This window comes from Astatotilapia calliptera, chromosome 6 (genome assembly GCF_900246225.1).
Source record: "Astatotilapia calliptera chromosome 6, fAstCal1.2, whole genome shotgun sequence".
NCBI classification, from domain to species: domain Eukaryota; kingdom Metazoa; phylum Chordata; class Actinopteri; order Cichliformes; family Cichlidae; genus Astatotilapia; species Astatotilapia calliptera.
Genome location: NC_039307.1, coordinates 21992360 through 22012014, shown reverse-complemented (window position 1 = coordinate 22012014; position 19655 = coordinate 21992360). Strand labels below are relative to the sequence as shown.

At 38.2% G+C, this 19655-nt stretch overlaps 1 protein-coding gene and 1 long non-coding RNA gene across 2 annotated transcripts; both read left to right on the top strand.

The window, feature by feature from the left end:
• The first annotated feature begins 11539 nt into the window (after positions 1 to 11539).
• On the top strand, positions 11540 to 14247 carry LOC113023288 (uncharacterized). Its single transcript, XR_003272534.1, has 4 exons — positions 11540 to 11619; positions 12944 to 13171; positions 13405 to 13558; positions 14046 to 14247. It is a non-coding gene; the product is annotated as an uncharacterized LOC113023288 (long non-coding RNA).
• A 4189-nt stretch (positions 14248 to 18436) lies between these two features.
• On the top strand, positions 18437 to 19378 carry LOC113023287 (general transcription factor II-I repeat domain-containing protein 2-like). Its single transcript, XM_026169311.1, has one exon. It carries the CDS (start codon positions 18637 to 18639, stop codon positions 19366 to 19368), a length of 732 nt encoding a protein of 243 aa, XP_026025096.1. The 5' UTR covers positions 18437 to 18636; the 3' UTR covers positions 19369 to 19378.
• Positions 19379 to 19655: the final 277 nt, after the last annotated feature.

The following is a 19655-nucleotide window of genomic DNA, read 5'->3' as shown; positions in this document are numbered from 1 at the left end:
AACACAATCATGAACTGAAATACAAACATCTGTGTAGGAGGCTTAAAACTGGGTGAGGAACAGCCAAACTCTGCTACCATTTTCCCGATGATGTTGTGAAAGACAGTTTTATGTCATGGCAAGATTGAGCACAGCAACAAGACACAAGGTAGTTATACAGCATCAGCAAGGTCTCTCCCAGACAAAGATTTCAAAACAGACTGGGGTTTCAAGATGTGCTGTTCGAGGTCTTTTGAAGAAGCACAAAGAAATGGGCAATGCTGAGGATCTGAGTCACAGTGGTTGGCCAGGGAAACTTAGTGCAGCAGATGAAAGACACATCAAGCTTATTACCCTTCGAAATCGGAAGATGTCCAGTAGCTCCATCAGCTCAGAACTGGCAGAAACCAGTGGGACCCAGGTACACCCAACTACTGTCTGGAGAAGTCTGACAAGAAGTGGTCTTCATTGGAAGAGTTGCAGCCAAAAAGCCATACCTCCGACGTGGAAACAAGGCCAAGCAACTCAAGTATGCATGAAAACATAGAACTGCGGTGCAGAAAAATGGCAGCAGGTGCTCTGGACTAAGGAGTTAAAATTTGAAATATGTGGCTGTAGCAGAAGGCAGTTTGTTCATCGAAGTGCTGGAGAGCGGTACAATAACGAGTATCTGCAGGCAACAGTGAAGAATGGTGGAGGTTCCTTGAATGTTTGGGGCTGCATTTCTGCAAATCCTAACCAGAGTTGGAGATCTGGTTAGGATTAATGGTGTTCTCAATGCTGAGAAATACAGGTAGATGCTTATCCATCATGCAATACCATCAGGTAGGCGTATGATTGGCCCCAAATGTATTCTGCAGCAGGACAACGACCCCAAACACACAGCCAAAGTCATTAAGAGTTATCTTCAGTGTAAAGAAGAACAAGAAGTACTGGAAGTGATGGTATGGGCCAATAGAGCCCTGATCTCAACATTATCGAGGTTGTCTGAGATTACATGAAGAGACAGAAGTATGTGAGGAAGCCGACATCCACAGAAGATCTGTGGTTAGTTCTCCATTATGTTCAGAACAGCCTACCAGCCAAGTTCCTTCAAAAACTAAGTGCAAGTGTACCTAGAAGGATTGATGCTGTTTTGAAGGCAAAGGGTGGTCACAGCAAATATTGATTTTATTTAGATTTCTCTTTCGTTCATACACTGCATTTTGTTGATTGATGACAATAAATGATTAACATTTCTATTTCTGAAAGCATTCTTTGTTTACAACATTTTTTCACACTTGCCTAAAACTTTTGCACAGTCATTAATCATATATTTAACTCCACTTAGGCCTGCACCGTGTATGACATCCTTGAGAGAATAAGAGATTAACTACAACCTAGGCAGTCAACAGATTGCCCTTGGGGTGTTGTGTGTTGAGCGGCGTTAGCATCAACTTTAGCGAAGCCAAATACACTTCTGTACTTGTCACTAACACAGTCTCTCTGTGACGGGGTGCAACATATAAGAGAGACGCTTACCCCTGCCAATCACAAACAGGCTTAAAGAGGTCTCTCTATGAAAATAGTTTTAGTGAACATAATTCATAAATTCTAAATACATTATTACTAAGAGCAGAGCCAGTAATGTAGATTATCAATATTACGCCCTTTGATAGTTTAGCTCCGGTGCTTGCTTACTGGGTCAGTCCCTGTAGAATGTACCGCTGCCTTAGTAGGGATAGTTTTGTGGATATGTAAAAAGAGTGTGTTGTAATAAAAATATGCAGTCACTTTTAAAATACTGACTTCTGAAATTTTAAATTATGCAGATAACACTTTCACACTGAAAGTGTTAAATATTTTTGAATTTAGAGGTCTGGACTGATTTTGTTTATTCTTTAGAGCAAGCATGAACATTGCATGCATCCTTTTTTTTTTTTTTTTTTTTTACAAGACATTGGCTTAGTAGATAAGCAGGCCTCATGTCTTGCAATTGTTCTGTTTCCAGGTGGTTTTCATATTTCCCCACATGGCAATGTTAAAAGATAAAAATTTTAAAAGCAAAGAAACAAATGAAACCAAAAGCAGATGAGCTAGTCCCGCACACTTCAGGTTTGACACTGGTTTTATGCCTCTCTGTGCGTGTATTTCGGGTTATCGCGCCTCTTCATCAAACACTAATGTCAGCTGTCTAAACGCTGAGAGTATTTACAAGCAGTAAGTTCACCAACTTGGTCAGGGTTAGGGTGACTGTATTCCAGAGGTGTGGACTCGAGTCACATGACTTGGACTCGAGTCAGACTCGAGTCATTAATTTTATGACTTTAGACTTGACTTGAAAAAATGTTCTAAGACTTGTGACTTGACTTGGACTTTTACACCAATGACTTGGGACTTGAATTGGACTTGAACCGGTTTACTTGAAAAGACTTGATATTTTACCCCAAATATAAAATTTAACACGCATATTATATAGAGATTGAAAATGTGACGTCATTCACGGGTAGAACCGCAAAGGATTCTGGGAACTCGTGGCAAGAGGTACTAGCGCACGCAGGCTTTCAATTAAAATCAGTCACACAGCGATAAAAAGAAACACAAAAATGTCAAGAAGCTGTTGTATTATTAACTGCAATAGCCGGTCGCATGACAGCCACGGGAAGCCGACGGGTAAAGAGATCGGTTGTTATCGGATTACGTCGTTGAAGAGAAATTGTTCAAGCCATGTTTCCGAAGTAACAAAGACGCGACGGATGGTCTGGATTGCAGCCATTCAAAGATCAAATATAACGTCCCAGAACCCTCCAGCTCACAGGTTAGTCTGCTCCAAGCATTTACACGAAGGTCAGTCTGCTGTTGTAGTTAATGCGTCATTTTCATAACATAATTGGTGATATAGGTTACAAGCAAGTCTGGCGCTGAACAGAAATTGTCGCGCTATGCTCCTTTATTTATTGTGCATAAATAGTGAATTGTCCTGACACAATATTGCGTTTCGCTTCTGTTATTATGGTACATTGACAAAAACATATACTTTTATTCACAGGATAAAACAGGTTTTTTGTATCACTAATTGCCCAGTACGATTACAGCATACAATATTATTGTCACTGCTACATTTCTGTGATGCTACCAGAAATTATTTCCACTGCTAATTAATTACCGTTGAGGTCAAAGGTCCTATTAATAAACGGTTAACGAATGTGTATTTATGACAACAATTTGTGAGACTGGTAAACTTATGATACATACGATGGTCTTTACTTTCTACACGGTGCATTTCAAGGTCCTGCACCCATCCGTCGGTAAACTGTACCTGGGCTTGTTGCAGTGACCTGAAGTTACTAAACTTCACGAGTGTATGCACTCACTCCAAGAACTGTATGATTATAAATATGCATATAAACATGCTACGATGAGATAGCTGACTTCATCTAACTAGCAAATGTTTTCCAGGCTACGTTGGTGATGCAGTTTTTTTTGTGTATGATATTTTTGTCATGCGATTTTAAAGCCGGTCCTACAACCGCATCCAAGAATAACATGCAGCTTATCTCAGAACTGTCGGTGAAAATTATTCTTGGAGCTAAGTTTAATTGAGCTGCATTTTAAAGAGGTGCAATTTCACAATTTGTGTATATTTTCTAAGTTCACTATTTTGTCATGTGTTGAGAAAAACACAGATTTTAAAATTACATGGTCTAATATTTACATTTAGCATAACTGCAACATTATTTTTTCGTGTTTTTTTTTTTTTTTAAAGACTCGAAAGGACTTGAAATTCAAAGTTTCAGACTTGTGACTTGACTCGGACTTTTACACCAGTGACTTGAGACTCGACTCTGACTTGCCTGACATTACTTGAGACTTGACTTGAGACTTGAGGATAAAGACTTGAGACTTACTTGAGACTTGCAAAACAATGACTTGGTCCCACCTCTGCTGTATTCTCTAGGCAGAGGTTAATGAACAAAGTCTGTAGGTATTACTTGGCATGAAATGATATGCAAGAAAAAAAAATAGCACTTTGAAAACACAAAAATGACTAAGGGAACCTGGCTGGCTATGCAGCAGTTGTAATATCAGTTCAACAGACTCTGTAGTATTACTCTATATTTTGTTGCATTTCTCTGTAAAACTCTGAAGAAAATGAAGAAAGTTTAAATCCCTAACTCTTTTAATAATGCAGTCTCCTTTTGACAGCCCATGATGAATGCTGCCAATCATTGCCTCTGCAGATTTCCTTTTTCTTTTTGTGAATTTGAAAAGAAAATGCCATCCACTTGCAGCTTTATTTCTGAGGCTGTAGGTAGGTCCCCAATCCATGCTGTTTTTATTTTTCAAACAAATAACCAAAAAGTAAGTATCTAAAAGTAGATGTGGGATGGTCAAAAACATAAAATAAACAAAAAGAGAAAAAACATTATGGAAAAGAAAATAAATGTTATTGTAAATATGCTTTTAAGCACATGGACGCTGAAAAAAATGCTCATATTTGGAGCAGCACTGACATCTTATGTATAAGACATAAAAAAATGAAAAAAAAAATGAAATGTTTTTGAAACATTACGTACGTCATTAGTTACTTGTTAATTTTAGAATTAAAATTTGGCTGCCGCACAGTGATAAAAGATCAAAGTGGAAAAAATCTGGCAAAATCTTTGACAAAGGCTTCATGGGAGAATGATGAATGAATAGATATGAATAAAAAATGTAAAACTTTCATCAACTCGGATGCTTTCCTTCTCTGTTTTAGAAGATTAAAACATCCTGCATGCACTTCTATCGATCTTCCCTGTATTTTTACATTTCCAGCACAGTGAGCCACTCCTCTTTTTTTTTTAAATAGATGCAGCTATTTTTTGAAACTTATGCAAATATACATGTATATACAGTGTATAAAACAAAACAAAACAAACACAAGTTTGTACAGTTCTAATGAGGTTTCATGACCACCTTTATTTTTCGACATAGCCTGAGCCTTCTTAGGCAAGCTTTCTCATAATTTCTTTGAGCACTCATCACGAGTACTCCAGTCTTCTTGAAGGACATATCAGAGTTCTTCTTTGGATGTTGGCTGCCTTTTGTTCCATTAATAATGTTGCTGTTCTGTCTTGAATATGTTTATATGCTAGTGAGACAAATAAGTAGCCATGGAAATTGTATTTCGATTGTTATACATCAGAAAATTGTGAAGCCTTTTCTTTGACATTTGGATAGACAGGAAACAGGAAGTGCAGAGAACAGTGGAAAAAGCATGGCTACACCTTTGAAATCATTTGTGTTGAATCCAAAATAATCCTTCAGAGAAGTCCTTCAGAAAGCAATGGTTGTAAGTTCTGTCAGTTCTTTGTATATTAGGCAATTAATAATACAGTGTTTTGTGACATTATTTTGTACCTTTTATGAAGTGTAGTAGTTATAGGTCGTGGCCTCTGAGCTAATGATACAAGTGTACGCTTACCCACTACCTGATTATTTTTCGTTGTATTAATAGCAGATTGTAAATCTACAGGATACTTATTTTGTAGTCTCCAATGATAGTGCCTAACTATACTTACCTGCTGATTATATGACAATCCATTAAGAGTTTTTTTTACGTGTTTTTCTAGTTTCACTCCAGTTCATTGATGTCAGTTCAATGTGATTGCTGCGTACAAAGCCAGGGAGCAAGTACACTCACCTTCCTGGCTCTTGAAAAGGAGTTTGGTTGGCTGTTTATCTATGTTCCTGCTCAGGGAGTTCAACACATAGAAAGAACAGTACAGACACCTTCAATAATGTTGATATCTGAGGTCTGGGAAGGCCAGTCCACAACTGATAGTGTTCCACTGTGTCTTTTTCTATGCATGTATGCTTTTACTGGACTGACAGTGTGTTTGGGATCATTGTCATTCTGAAATATCAAGCTACTGCAAATCAGGTACATTCTAGATGGCATGATGGATCAAAATCTGATACATTTCTCCATTCATGATTCCATCAATTCTGACTTGATCTCTTACAACATTGGCTGAAATGCAGTCCCAAACTATGGCAGAGTCTCCAGCATTTTTTAGAGAAGAATGTAACCACTTCCCTTTTGTACCTCTCTCGTGACCTCCTTCATGCATATTTTTGTTTAATCTAGTTCTTGTGTAATTTGGCATACCTCAGCCTTATCGCCCTCTCTCCCTTAAGAACATACCTGCCAACCCTCCCGAATTTCTCCCGATTTTCCACCCGGACAACAAAATTGAAAAACCATATCCCAGAATTCATAGCGTGGCCCAGGCAATTCCAGTTTCCAACAATGGCGGCAGCTACTTAGTTTTAATATTACTTATTTAATATTACTTTAATTATTACTCTTTCTGGGTCGCAAAATAAACTTTTAACAAATTTTTTTAGGCGAGAATGTAGCTGTATAAACTTCAAATATCTGAGCCGGCAAGAACAGCAAACTCCCAGCACATCGTTTTCAAACCACCGCAGTCTTTCACTACTCAAGTTAAACATGATATATAAGTCACTTAGATAACTTAAAAATGTTATTGTTTGGCTTTTTTCAGTGTTTTATTTGTTGGTGAGTAAATCGGTTTGGCTGAGATTAAAGTTATTAGATTAGATTAAACAAAACTTTATTAATCCCTCAGGAGGGTTCCCCTGGGGTTTTCACACAGCTGAATAAACGTCAAACAGAAAACTGATTAAATGGAAGATGGTCGAGAATTTACGCCAGCGTCCGGTTATATTTTAGATAGCAAGGAGCAGATGGCAGAGTTTCACTCCACCGAGAGAGCTTGTGATGTTATTCTGAAGGCTAGACTGTCCAATTTTACAGTCGCTCACTTCCGGCCTACCCGGCTTTCGGAGGACCCGGCCCACTTAGACCGCAAGGGCCGGGTCCTCAGGAGGATGCAGCCTCTGAATTTGGACAACCCCACTGTTTCCAGCCGTACAATAATAACATTGACATTTAATTTATTTTATCCGATAAATTCTGTGGTACTTTCAAAGGATTTTCCACCCACACGTTTCACCAAAGGTTATCATATGGGGATTTTGGCTCATTTGAATGTCTTTGCAAAGTTGAGAGATATCTCAGAAATGTTTGTTAATTAAATTACTCTTAAGGTCCATGTCAAAGTTTCTCAGTTTCACTCAGCAGCTTTATTTTAACATTTACACTAATGAAAAAACAAAACAAGCTGCAAAGGAATTCTGCCCTAGATTTGTATATTTCTTTCACTGTGTAAGATATGAGTGTTATCTTAACAACTTCTGTGTATTTTTTTTCTAATTTGTAATTTTGTCTTGTAAATGGAGACACATAATTTCTATATTTTGATGGACATCATCCTCACTTTCTGCAGGTGGTGGTTGGGTGTGGAGTGGGGATAATCTTTTTATTATTGTCACCAAAAATATCAGCATGTCTTTTTGAGATGCTAACTGACCTTCAAAAACAGTTACCTCCTGACTTCCAAAAGCACAAGCCACAGCTGCACAGAAGCAATTTAACTAGATTATCTGCATTCACTGTTATAAATACTCAGACTCTGGAGGATGTTGTGAAGTACCCTGTTCATCCACTTGTTTTTTTCAACACCAAACTGCCGACCAATGTTTTACCAAACTCTTTTCAATAGCCTGGAACTGACTATGCACAGTTTTGTCTGCAGTTTTCTCCTCTTATTTAGTTTTCAAAAAAAAATCTTTTAAAGAACCATTTACATCATTCAATGTGAAATATCTACAGTATTGACCAGCTTCATATCTTATCTTAACTGGAGAAACTGAGAACACAAATTCAGACATCACAGCACTAACAGGGCAACAATAAAGCCATTTGTTGGCATTTGTCTGAATCCTGAGTAGTAAACTTGGTGTCACTTCTTTTCAGCCTTTTATAATATACTAGACAGCAGAGTGAAGAGAAGGCAGAAAAATGAAGTACGGATGGATGACACGCAAAACGCAACCAAGAACAGACTTGAATTCAAGACCCTCCTGCAAGGACTCTAGCCCATGGTGGATGGCACACCAGCTCAACTATGTGAGCTATAGTGGCATCCCTTAGTGCAGCTGTTGATACTATGGGCCATAAAATACTTTATGAGATGGTGGAAAGTGGGTGGTACACATGTCTGTCCTCTAACCTCAATCTTCAGGGGGTAGGTTGTGTTTTTTTTGGTGGCCATGCATCTGAGTAGTTTAGCCTGGCAGGTGGAGTCCCCCAAGTTTTGACTCTAGAGTGTAGGCCTAGTTTATTTGATTTATACATGCATCCTCTAGGCATTACTTTTCTCAATTATGCTGAAGACATTCACATTTTATTCAGCACTTATCCAACTATATTTCCATATACTAACTCAGCCAATGCTTGGAGCAAATAAAAAGCTGCAAGCAATTAAATTTGTTTCAAATTAAAATGTCTTACAATAATGAGCAAAACTCACATACAAATACCAACGAGAAGAGAGAATGAACATCGCTGTAACATAAGTGACTGAAATCAGTTTCATCAGATTTTGTAGCCAATGAGGATTACTCATGTTTTAAAATCTTTACACTGGCTTCCAGTTACTTGCTGAAACAAAGTTTGAAGTGCTTCTGATGGCTTTGAAATTAGTCAGTGATCTTCAACAAATCTTCCAAATTCCAGGGAGTAGTCAGCTGGTAGTGCCTTGAATTATATCAAGTGGGATTGCCACTAAGCTGCACAGGCATCGAGCCAGATTACCAGTTCCCTTCTCTTCTAATTTAAAACACTTCGTCTGTATCACTAGGAAAAAAGTCTGGAAGGGCAAAGTTAATGATTCTTACTGCAGACATGCTTCTCCAATCAAAATAGAAATAATGTTTAAAACATCGGGATAATTTGACACAATCATTTCTCTCAATGTAACAGTAATTTTTGAGATGTGATCAGTAGCGTATTTTAGTGTTTTAACTGATATAACAAGTTGTCAGCAAATTTGCATTTGAGCCAGACTGAAATGTTTGACATGTGTTCTTGAGTACTGATTCCTGTACATAAGAAAGACATCAAGAGTCACCAGGTAGCTTCTATTTGATATATACAGTGTAAAGAAATCTCCAGAAAGCGGTTTGTGCTAATATTTATTTTAAAGTGCTTTATATTATTGTAAAAGTAGTTTCTGGAGAATTAGCAACATGTAAAGAAATATCAGCCACTGCCTATTACCCAGTTGTAAGAATCAGGTTTCAAGTTCCTACATTAGCTTTGACCTTTTAATCTTCAGAGACCATTAAATTCTTACTTTATAAAGGCCCTCATTATGTTATGTTTATTTTATGTATTTTATTCTTCACCATATCACAACAACTTTCCAACAAAACTGTAGAGATATACGTTCAGGATTCCTTTATCTAATATGATAACAGTGAACACTTAACTATGACATAATGAGTGCTTGGTTCTAGGGCTGCACGATTTTGCATAAAATGAGAATCACGATTTTTTTGCTTAGAATTGAGATCACGATTCTCTCACAACTTTCTTTTCCAGTATAAATATTTATTGCACTTATTAACTACACATCAACTTCGTAACAGTTGAGACTGAATATAAAAACAATAAATAAACATAAAAACAACAAATGTCTCACATTTTGTCGTCGCCGCAAAATGTTGTACTGCTTGAAATTCCGTCTCCACCGTTGCTCAACACTGCGCGTATAGAGCAGGTAGTGCAACAATAGAAAAATAGTTGCGGGACGGCACTGTGTAGCGTTTGTCTAGGGTGTTGATCATTTTCCAAAATCCCTCGTTTTGCACAGTGTTGATGGGAGCCATATCTTTGGTCAGGTGATAAGTGATAGCCTCCGTAATTTCTTTGTGCCTGCGGGAGTTCGACGGGTATAGGGAAGCGCTGTATAAGGTTCCCGTTATTGATGTTTGGGTGGTTGACCGGGACGGATTTTCTCCAGTCACTTTCTCGTCATCCCTGACGTGCTCTCTGTTGTTTTTTCCCTGCCAATTTTAGCAGCCAGCTTCTGTATCACGTGGTATAAGGCTCCGCCCTTGTCATTTGTTGAGCAGGAAGAGTGAGCGCTTGTTTTCATGCAGATTACGTCCCGGATCAAAATGCGGTATAATCGTTGTCGTCTTTTTTTTTTTTTTTTTAAATCGTTGTCATTTGGAAATGAGATCGCACATAAGTATGAATCGAGATCGCGATTTTCTAACGATTAATCGTGCAGCCCTACTTGGTTCCATGACTCTTCCATGTCCCTATGAGTTTATTTTCTTCTCAATACTCTTATGTAGTACTCAATACGTAGTGCAGGTTTTACACATATACATATATCTATCTATCTATCTATCTATCTATCTATCTATCTATCTATCTATCTATCTGTCTATCTGTCTGTCTGTCTGTCTGTCTGTCTGTCTGTCTGTCTGTCTGTCTGTCTGTCTGTCTGTCTGTCTGTCTGTCTGTCTGTCTGTCTGTCTGTCTGTCTGTATCTATTTTGTGTCTTTACATTTTATTGGACACCTCTCTCCTGCACTCCTGTTCACAGTCTCGTTGTTACCATAGCAACCAATGAATCCTGTGCCCTTCAAAACAATTAGCATTCAACACTGTTGCTCCTGCCAACAGTAACCACATCCACCCATCACAGGAGCTCATGGGTCTTGAAATAAAATGCAGTGTAAAGAAAATATACCAAGGTCCCCTGTGTTTGTGACATCTACGGGCCCATAGGCCATTGTTGGCTGTTCTGTATCCCAACAATATATCTGCCAGCCATAGGCAAGGACCCATAAAAAGCCCTTGGCCTTCTGCCCAACATAATCTACCATAATGAATGCATTTCTGCACTTTTGGTCTGATCCTGGGTGAATCACTGCCCTGAGTTCTTTCACTATGCCTCTGAATACAGATAGTACAATGTCCAGAATGATGGTTTCTAATTGCTTTCATACAACCCTTTCTTTGTTGATATGACAAGCAAAGCTTATTCACCTCTATTAACAGATTCTTCTCTTAATTGAGATGCATGGGATGGATTGAAGCCGGGGACCTGAAGGTTTAATTGTCAATCCAGTCCTTTTTTTGGCCCCAAAAGTAAACACTCTCAGACTGTATCAGCAGAGGTTTATCAGTGTTCTAGGCATTGGTATTTAGCCTAATAGTCAAACATTAATTTGAGAGATACTGTAACTCAATTAATTAAACCATTTTGCCAAACAACTGAATTAAACTTTTAATCCCTTCATTGACTTTGCTCAAAGACAGGAACCCACTCTCCTTCTTTCTGAATCATACTGTACACAAAAGCAGTGTCAGGTTGTCACTCATAGCAGAACAGTATTTTAAAGTGTAACTTTAAGCAGAGCGCAACTCTGTTTCACAGTTTTTGTAAATCTTTTATTGATAATAAATCTTTATAAGATATTACAGTCACAGAGAACATACATCAGACAGGTAATGAGAAACCTGAACCCTTGAATTCTACATGGCCTTTGTCTCCTTACAGCAATGTTTTACTTTGTGCAGCTAAGTGGGGCTCTACATGTCCTCTGATTTCTTGTAACTTTGCTGACTTCTTTCTACAGACACCACAGCACAAAGGCACCAACTGAGGCACCAAGCAACCTAGGAAATAGTGAGAACAACTTCTCATCTATATTGCCCACAAATTTCTGGTAAATACAACCCCAACCATAGAGAGAAGAGCCACTTCTAATCTGTAAAAAGTTTATCTGAGTAATCTAGTTCAACCAGTGATGTAGCACTTTCCTAATTGAAGTGAATCTCTGTTTTAATTCACAAATGCATTGTTAGGAATAAAATGGTTAAATTTTTTTTGTGATTTTTGTATATACATTGCAATTGTGCTCAATAAAGAGTTGGCACTCCGTGTAATGAGGATTCAAAAGCATCAATTCAGCGCTGTGACTTGAACTTTCCTTTATAAAGTTTGTAATCTGTCAAGATACGCAACTAGGAAAGGTATTGCATCATATAAGATTAAAATAGTTTAAAGTGAGTCTCAAACAGAGACTGGTACAAGGTTAGAAGAGCTACATGTGGGAGAAAATCTCTCAATTTGAAAAATAAGCATAGCATATTTAGATAATTCCTTTGCTGATTTGCCAATATGCCTCTTTAGAACTAAAAAATCAATCAGTGTGAACCCTCTCAATAACCCTATCATTTATCTGGATACATGCAGTGCAATGAAAAGAATTTGTCCCTTCCTGATTTCTTAGTTGTTGTTGGTGGGGTTTTTTTTTTTTTTTAGGAAAAAAAGCTATCTAAACCTATGTGTCAACAATAAAAATGATAAAAAATGATATCTATGGGAGAGTTTCAAGGCAAAAGCCACAGCTGACCAAAAAGTACACAAAAGCTCGACTAACATTTGCCAAAAATCATCCTGATGATCCCCATGACTTTTGGGGAAATATTCTGTGGACTGACGAGACAGAAGTTGAATTTTTTGGATAGTTTGTGTCCTGTTAAGAACATCAGCCACAGCCAAACAAGATGGAGGTAGTGTGATGGTCTGGGGCTGCATTAAGGTTTTGAACTGCCGTAGTCAAAGTCTGGACTTAATTCTAATTTAAGTTAAACAGGTCATTCATGCTCAAGAATCTGCAAACATTGTGTAAAAGCAAAGCACATCAGTTGTTACAGTACATAGTTTTTGGCAGTATATAATTTAATGAAACTTTTTTTAAAGCAACAAAAAGTACTCTGTGAATTTAAGAAATGTTTTTCTCCACCCATCCATCCCACTATCTTCCATCATCTATCCATCCATTCATCCATCCATTCTCTTCCACTTATCCAATTCAGGATTCCAAGAGCCTATCCTAGCTACCATGGGGCTAGACGGTGTTTATTAATGCAGATTAGACATGTGGACAGCATGGTGTATTTTTTTAATTAAATGTACTTCATTGATCAGAGAAGTGTGAGTATATTACATGCAGAAATGTTTACTTTACCTTTATCCTCCATTAGATTTCCAGCACAGCTAAGCAGGTCATATTCTGTGGCTCAGTCTTTCACCAAAGAAGTGATTCTCTTGCCAGACCATCTAACTACACATGTGCCAAGGCGTAACAAAAAAGCTTGGCTTTTTGAAAATGGACATATAAAATCTGCACTGGAGTTTAGCTGTGACTGGGACTCAGACAAAGTAATGCAGGCGATAAGGACTGCCTTCTAGCCAGTTGTTGAAGGATGCAGGTAAGCATTAGATCCTTTTTTATAAAAAATAATTTTTTTTGTTACGTAGATTATTATACTATTAAAGGTCAACTTTGGGTATTTCCAAAAAGGATCTGGGAGCACCGATCAGATGACTGGATTGATATCTTTTAGAGTTAACAAAAATTAAGCCTTTTAATGTATTGTATTGTATTGTAGTCTGTTAGCCTTAACAAAAATTTCATATACACTATGTTTTCTTCCTCCCCTAGGCTACAGATTTTGCTGGCATGCCACACCAAACTAGTTAAGCCATCACTCTCTTCCAAACAGACTTTGAATGGAGACCTTGTGAAAAAACTGTTTCGTCAGAAGTCAATTTATGTCAAACCTGACAAAGTCATCTTATGTGAGGACAATGAATCAGTAAGTAATCCTGATCATTTCAGCAAATGTATGTATGTTCATAAAATGAGAGTGAAAAAGGCAAAGATGGATTTTAAACTCCCTTAAACATTGTCACTTGTATTATGTTTTAATACATAAAACATAAACATATTACTAATATTTATTATGACATTTTGTTGTCAGTATAATGAAATGTATTATCTGTTTTAATTTACAGACATATTCTGATGGAGAGAGTAGCCATAACCACACAGAAACGTTGAATTCTGACAAATGCGTATCTAAAAGTCGCTCCAAATAAACTGGAAATTAAGTTGGTTCAGTGTCTGTTACTTAGTCATCTTAGGCATTGTGTCTTTAGTTAAGTGTTGTTAAAATCATATTTAAATTTAGTTTAATATTTTGAGCAGGAAGAAATGTACCCCTAAATACATGAAAAGCAAAAGCTATATATGTGATTAGATGTTATTCAAAAGTTAAACTCCTGTTCTTTGTGTTCTCACAGTTGAAATTTCTAAAGAAGTTCCCTCAGCCATTCGCATTGTTAACACACAGTCCATGTCTGTTGATGATGAGGTCATCTGGTGTGTCGCTACCCAAGATGTTTGTACTGTTGAGTCTTCCATCTCTGCTGACACCCTCACAATGTCCACCAATCCTGCTGTCGTTGCTACTGATGAGGATGAGCCTTACTCCAGTGGAACATCTGCCTCACACACCTGCCTCGTGGGTTCTTCTGCCAGTGTTACTGGTGACACACGTGTCTTCTCTAGTAACACCTCCAGTGTGTCCAATGGACCTACCCAGCCAAGTTTATCCAGCACATCCTACAGGTATGTGTTTTGTACATGTTTGTATCTTTTAAAAGGAACCTCCTGAGACCCAGTACTTCATTTATGTGCACTGTAGTACACATTTAGTTTTTGCTTGTAGCTCTCATACTCTACTTGCCACTCATCTAAGTCCTGATGTTTCTTAGAGAGGACAACAGTACCTTTAAAATGATATCACATGTGTGGGGGTGTGGCCTTGCCAATTGTTTTTTTCCCGCCTTTTCAAAATGGCTGGCATGCCCACAAGCACATTTTATGGAAGAAAGAAAGGTAAGCTTGATATTTACATTTAAAATGTTTTTTAAAATCAGATTTTGATTAATTTTCAAAAATAAACATCTAGTAAATAATTTGAGGGGATTTTAAGAATTAAGCTTATTTAGTTTCACAGAGGAAATGACTAATTTATTAATGTGTACTCTAGTGCACGTCGGGACTTTGTACTTATATTTATTTCACTTTTTCCTAGTAGACAACTCTTTGACAAAGGCAGAGAGAATTCTTAAGAGAATAATTGAGGGAGATCCAAACATAGATTTTTCAGAAGATGAGAGTCATGTGAGCCAGATAGGAGAGGGTGAGAACCCAGGAGGAGCCACACGAAGATTATCAAGATGCAGTGGCGGATGTAATAGAGAAAAACACAAGGCCACCTGAAATCTGTCGTCCTATCTGGTCCAAAACCAACATGTAGGAGAATCTGGAATTTTTGATTTTGAGTTAAAAATAAAATATGGGTAAAATGCAGAAATGTTTTCCAGTAAAGTAAAAAAACAAGAGTCGCAATTATAGCTGAATCCATGACACCTGATTGTTTCTACAAGATCACGTCTTTGCTGAAAGTTATCAATGATCTCAATGTGCGAAAAGAACTCACAGTATCTGGAGTTCAAGCTCCTCCTGGCTGAGAAACCATTACTGAAATCATTACTGAATAATACCAGTAATGAAGAGTTCTCTCCAAAAATCAAGAAAAGGAAGCCCCAATCAGATGAGAGTGTAACAAAATATGGTTCACTCCATTTGCCTGAAATGGTTAACAGTCCAAGGCATTTCAGTTGTAGAATGGTTGGGTGAAACAGTAAAACATATGTGCGATGTGGGAAGTGCCAAATGTTCCTTTGTGTCTCCAAATAAAAAAAAAAATCACAGTACTTCCTCAGATATCATACATGAATTGACTTTTGTGAAATAGAAAGCCCAGTGCGATCACTTGTTCCTGAACCAGTGGTTTACAGCTAGTGAAGTGTCAGTGACTTCTAAGTTGACCCATGATCCACATTTTTATGATATTGTTATATAAATAAGTTTTAATATCCTGCTTACAAAAATTTCAGTGGAGCATTTAATTTTCTTAAATAGCTCTTGAATTTTGTTAGTTTCACTTTCGTGATCAAGGAACTCCCCTTGTGCACTGAAGTGCACATGTTGTAAAATTTATATAAAATTAGTTAAAAACAATTTTGCTTTTGTAATGTGTTTTTTACCATCCCAACACTTGATTTATCTGAAAAAAATCAAAATCAAAATACTTTTTTTCCCCTGGGTCTCAGGAGGATATTGTGCAAAAGTCATGAGCCACCCCTGCTTTCTTTGTATTTTGCTGGAAAAATAGGAAAGAAGCGCAGTGATTTACTGAAGTCTACAAAATTCTGTCTACAAACAGACATGGAAGCGCAGTATATTAGAGTAGAACAAAACTTGTAGAATTTTAATGAGCTTAAAATTCAAAATGTGATATGAGCTACTTTACTCTTCAACATAGCTTGAACTCTCTTAAAACTGCTGGCTAAGGGTAAACGTAAATACAGTAAAATCATAATTCACGTCGGCAGTAATGACACCCGGTTACGCCAATCGGCGGTCACTAAAATCAATATTGAATCGGTGTGCAACTTTGCCAAAACAATGTCGGACTCTGTAGTTTTCTCTGGTCCCCTCCCCAATCAGACCAGGGGTGACATGTTTAGCCGCATGTTCTCCTTAAATTGCTGGCTGTCTGAGTCGTGTCCCAGAAATGATGTAGGCTTCATGGATAATTGGCAAACCTTCTGGAGGAAACCTGGTCTTGTTAGGAGAGACGGCATCCATCCCACTTTGGATGGAGCAGCTCTCATTTCTAGAAATATGGACAAATTTATTAAACCCCCCAAAATATGACTATCCAGAGTTGGGACCAGGAAGCAGAGTTGCAGTCTTACACGCCTCTCTGCAGCTTCTCTCCTCCTGCTGCCCCCCCAAAAACCCATCTCCATTGAGACTGTGTCAGCTCCCAAAAAGATAAAAAACAAGCTAAAAACCAGCAACAAACAACTTAAACATAAACAATTACAAAGAAAGAACAATAAAGTATCCATATCTGAACCAAAGAGTAAAACAGTGAAATGTGGATTATTAAATATTAGGTCTCTCTCCTCCAAGTCTCTGTTAGTACATGACTTAATAATTGATCAACAAATTGATTTACTCTGCCTTACAGAAACCTGGTTGCAGCAGGATGATTATGTTAGTTTAAATGAATCAACACCCCCGAGTCATTCTAACTACCAGAAATCTCGAAGCACAGGCTGAGGGGGCGGTGTGGCAGCAATTTTTCACACCAGCCTATTAATCAATGAAAGACCAAAACAGATTTTTAATTCATTTGAAAGCCTGATGCTTAACATTGTCCACCCCAGCTGTGAAACTCAGAAACCAGTCTTACTTGTTATCATCTATCGTCCACCTGGGCCTTACACAGAGTTTCTCTCTGATTTCTCAGACTTTATATCTAATTTAGTTCTGAGCTCAGATAAAATAATTATTGTGGGTGATTTTAACATCCATGTAGATGCTAAAAATGACAGCCTCAACATGGCATTTAATCTGTTATTAGACTCAATTGGTTTCTCTCAAAATGTAAAAGAACCCACCCACCACTTTAATCACACTCTAGATCTTGTTTTAACATATGGCATAGAAACTGAACATTTAACAGTGTTTCCTGAAAACCCTCTCCTGTCTGATCATTTCCTGATAACATTTACAATAATTGATTACACAGCAGTGGAGAGTAGACTTTATCACAGTAGATGTCTTTCTGAAAGCGCTGTAACTAAGTTTAAGAATATAATCCACCCACTGTTATCATCTTCAATGCCCTGTACCAACACAGAGCAGAGCAGCTATCTGAACGCTACTCCAACAGAGGTCGATTATCTTGTCAATAATTTCACCTCCTCACTACGTACGACTCTGGATACTGTAGCTCCTGTGAAAACTAAGGTCTCTAATCAGAAGTACCTGACTCCGTGGTATAATTCTCAAACACGTAGCCTAAAGCAGATGACTCGTAATCTGGAGAGGAAATGGCGTGTCACAAATTTAGAGGATCATCATTTAGCCTGGAGAAATAGTTTGCTGCTTTATAAGAAAGCCCTCTGCAAAGCCAGAACATCTTACTATTCATCACTGACAGATGCAATATTATCTACAGCTACTCTTAGTACCATTGATGTTAAGTTAGACTCTTTTTCACCAATTGATCTTTCTGAGTTAACTTCAATAATTACTTCCTCCAAACCATCAACGTGTCTTTTAGACCCCATTCCTACAAAACTGCTCAAAGAAGTCCTGCCATTAATTAATTCTTCGATCTTAAATATGATCAACCTATCTCTAATAATCGGCTATGTACCACAGGCCTTCAAGCTAGCTGTAGTTAAACCTTTACTCAAAAAGCCATCTCTAGACCCAGCAGTCTTAGCTAATTATAGGCCAATCTCCAACCTTCCTTTCATATCAAAAATCCTTGAAAGAGTAGTTGTCAAACAGCTAACAGATCATCTGCAGAGGAATGGTTTATTTGAAGAGTTTCAGTCAGGTTTCAGAGCTTATCACAGCACAGAAACCGCTTTAGTGAAGGTTACAAATGATCTTCTTATGGCCTCTGACAGTGGACTCATCTCTGTGCTTGTCCTGCTCGACCTTAGTGCAGCATTCGATACTGTTGACCATAATATCCTATTAGAGCATAGGTGTCAAACTCTGGCCCGCGGGCCAAATTTGGCCCGCAGCCTAATTACATTTGGCCCGCGAGGCCATACCAAATTACTATTAGAGCTGGCCCGCCGGTCTTATACAGCGCATGTACTGCTAATACTACAACTCCCAGAATGCTCTGTTGGCGTTTTGGTGCGTCAGTCAGGACAGGACCCATGTTCTCTCCTCTGTTGACTGTAGTCATAGCAACCGCGCGAATACTGCCGCGCTACCTCTCCCAAAATGGCGAAAAGAAAGAACGAAAACAGGAGCTTTCTGGACAGGTGGGAGACAGAATATCTGTTTACCTATGTAAAAGAGAGACCTGTTTGTCTTGCATGTGGAGCTCATGTGGCTTTAACCAAGGAGTACAACATTAGACGACACTATGAAACGAAACACCAAGAGAAGTACAAGGACATGATTCAAAGGTGTCGGAAAGCAGAAGAGATGAAAAGAAGTTTTGTTTCACAACAGACTATGTTCAAAAAAGCCATATCACAAAGTGAGGCTGCTGTAAAGGCTAGTTTTGTTGTGGCAGCAGAGATCGCAAAATCAGCCCGGCCCTTCAGTGAGGGAGAGTTTGTGAAAAGTTGTATGATGAAAGTTTGCGACGTTGTGTGCCCAGAGAAAAAGCAAGCATTTTCAAATGTTAGCCTGAGCAGAAACACAGTAGCTGATCGCACACGTGAACTTGCCAACAATCTAAATAACCAGCTGATGGAGAAGGGAAACAGTTTCGTTGCATTCTCCCTCGCTGTGGATGAGAGCAGCGACGCCTCTGATACTGCCCAGCTTTCAGTCTTCATCTGTGGTGTGGACTCAACTCTCTGTGTTACGGAAGAACTTTTAGGATTAAAATCAATGCATGGAACAACCACATGGAAGGAAATATTTGAAGAGGTTTCCAAATGTCTAACTGAAATGAAGTTGCCATGGGAAAAACTTGTGGGGTTAACGACAGATGATGTGTAACCGACCCAGAGTATGGGCCGGTAAAACAGATTAAATGTTCCTGCAAAACAGGGAAATGATGAGACAGAGACGACTGGTGAAGTTTCTCTTTGCCTCGCTTCTGCCATATTTATTTATACAATCACATGTATTTTTAACTTGCAGCATCACCATTCTCTATATACAACAGAAATAACAATAAAACCGTCTGTATGTTCAAGCTGCAATACCACGATCTTTTCATGGGAAACAAGAGTACTTCACGTGTAGTGACCTTCAAATCATTTACTCGGCTATTCTCTCTGAAT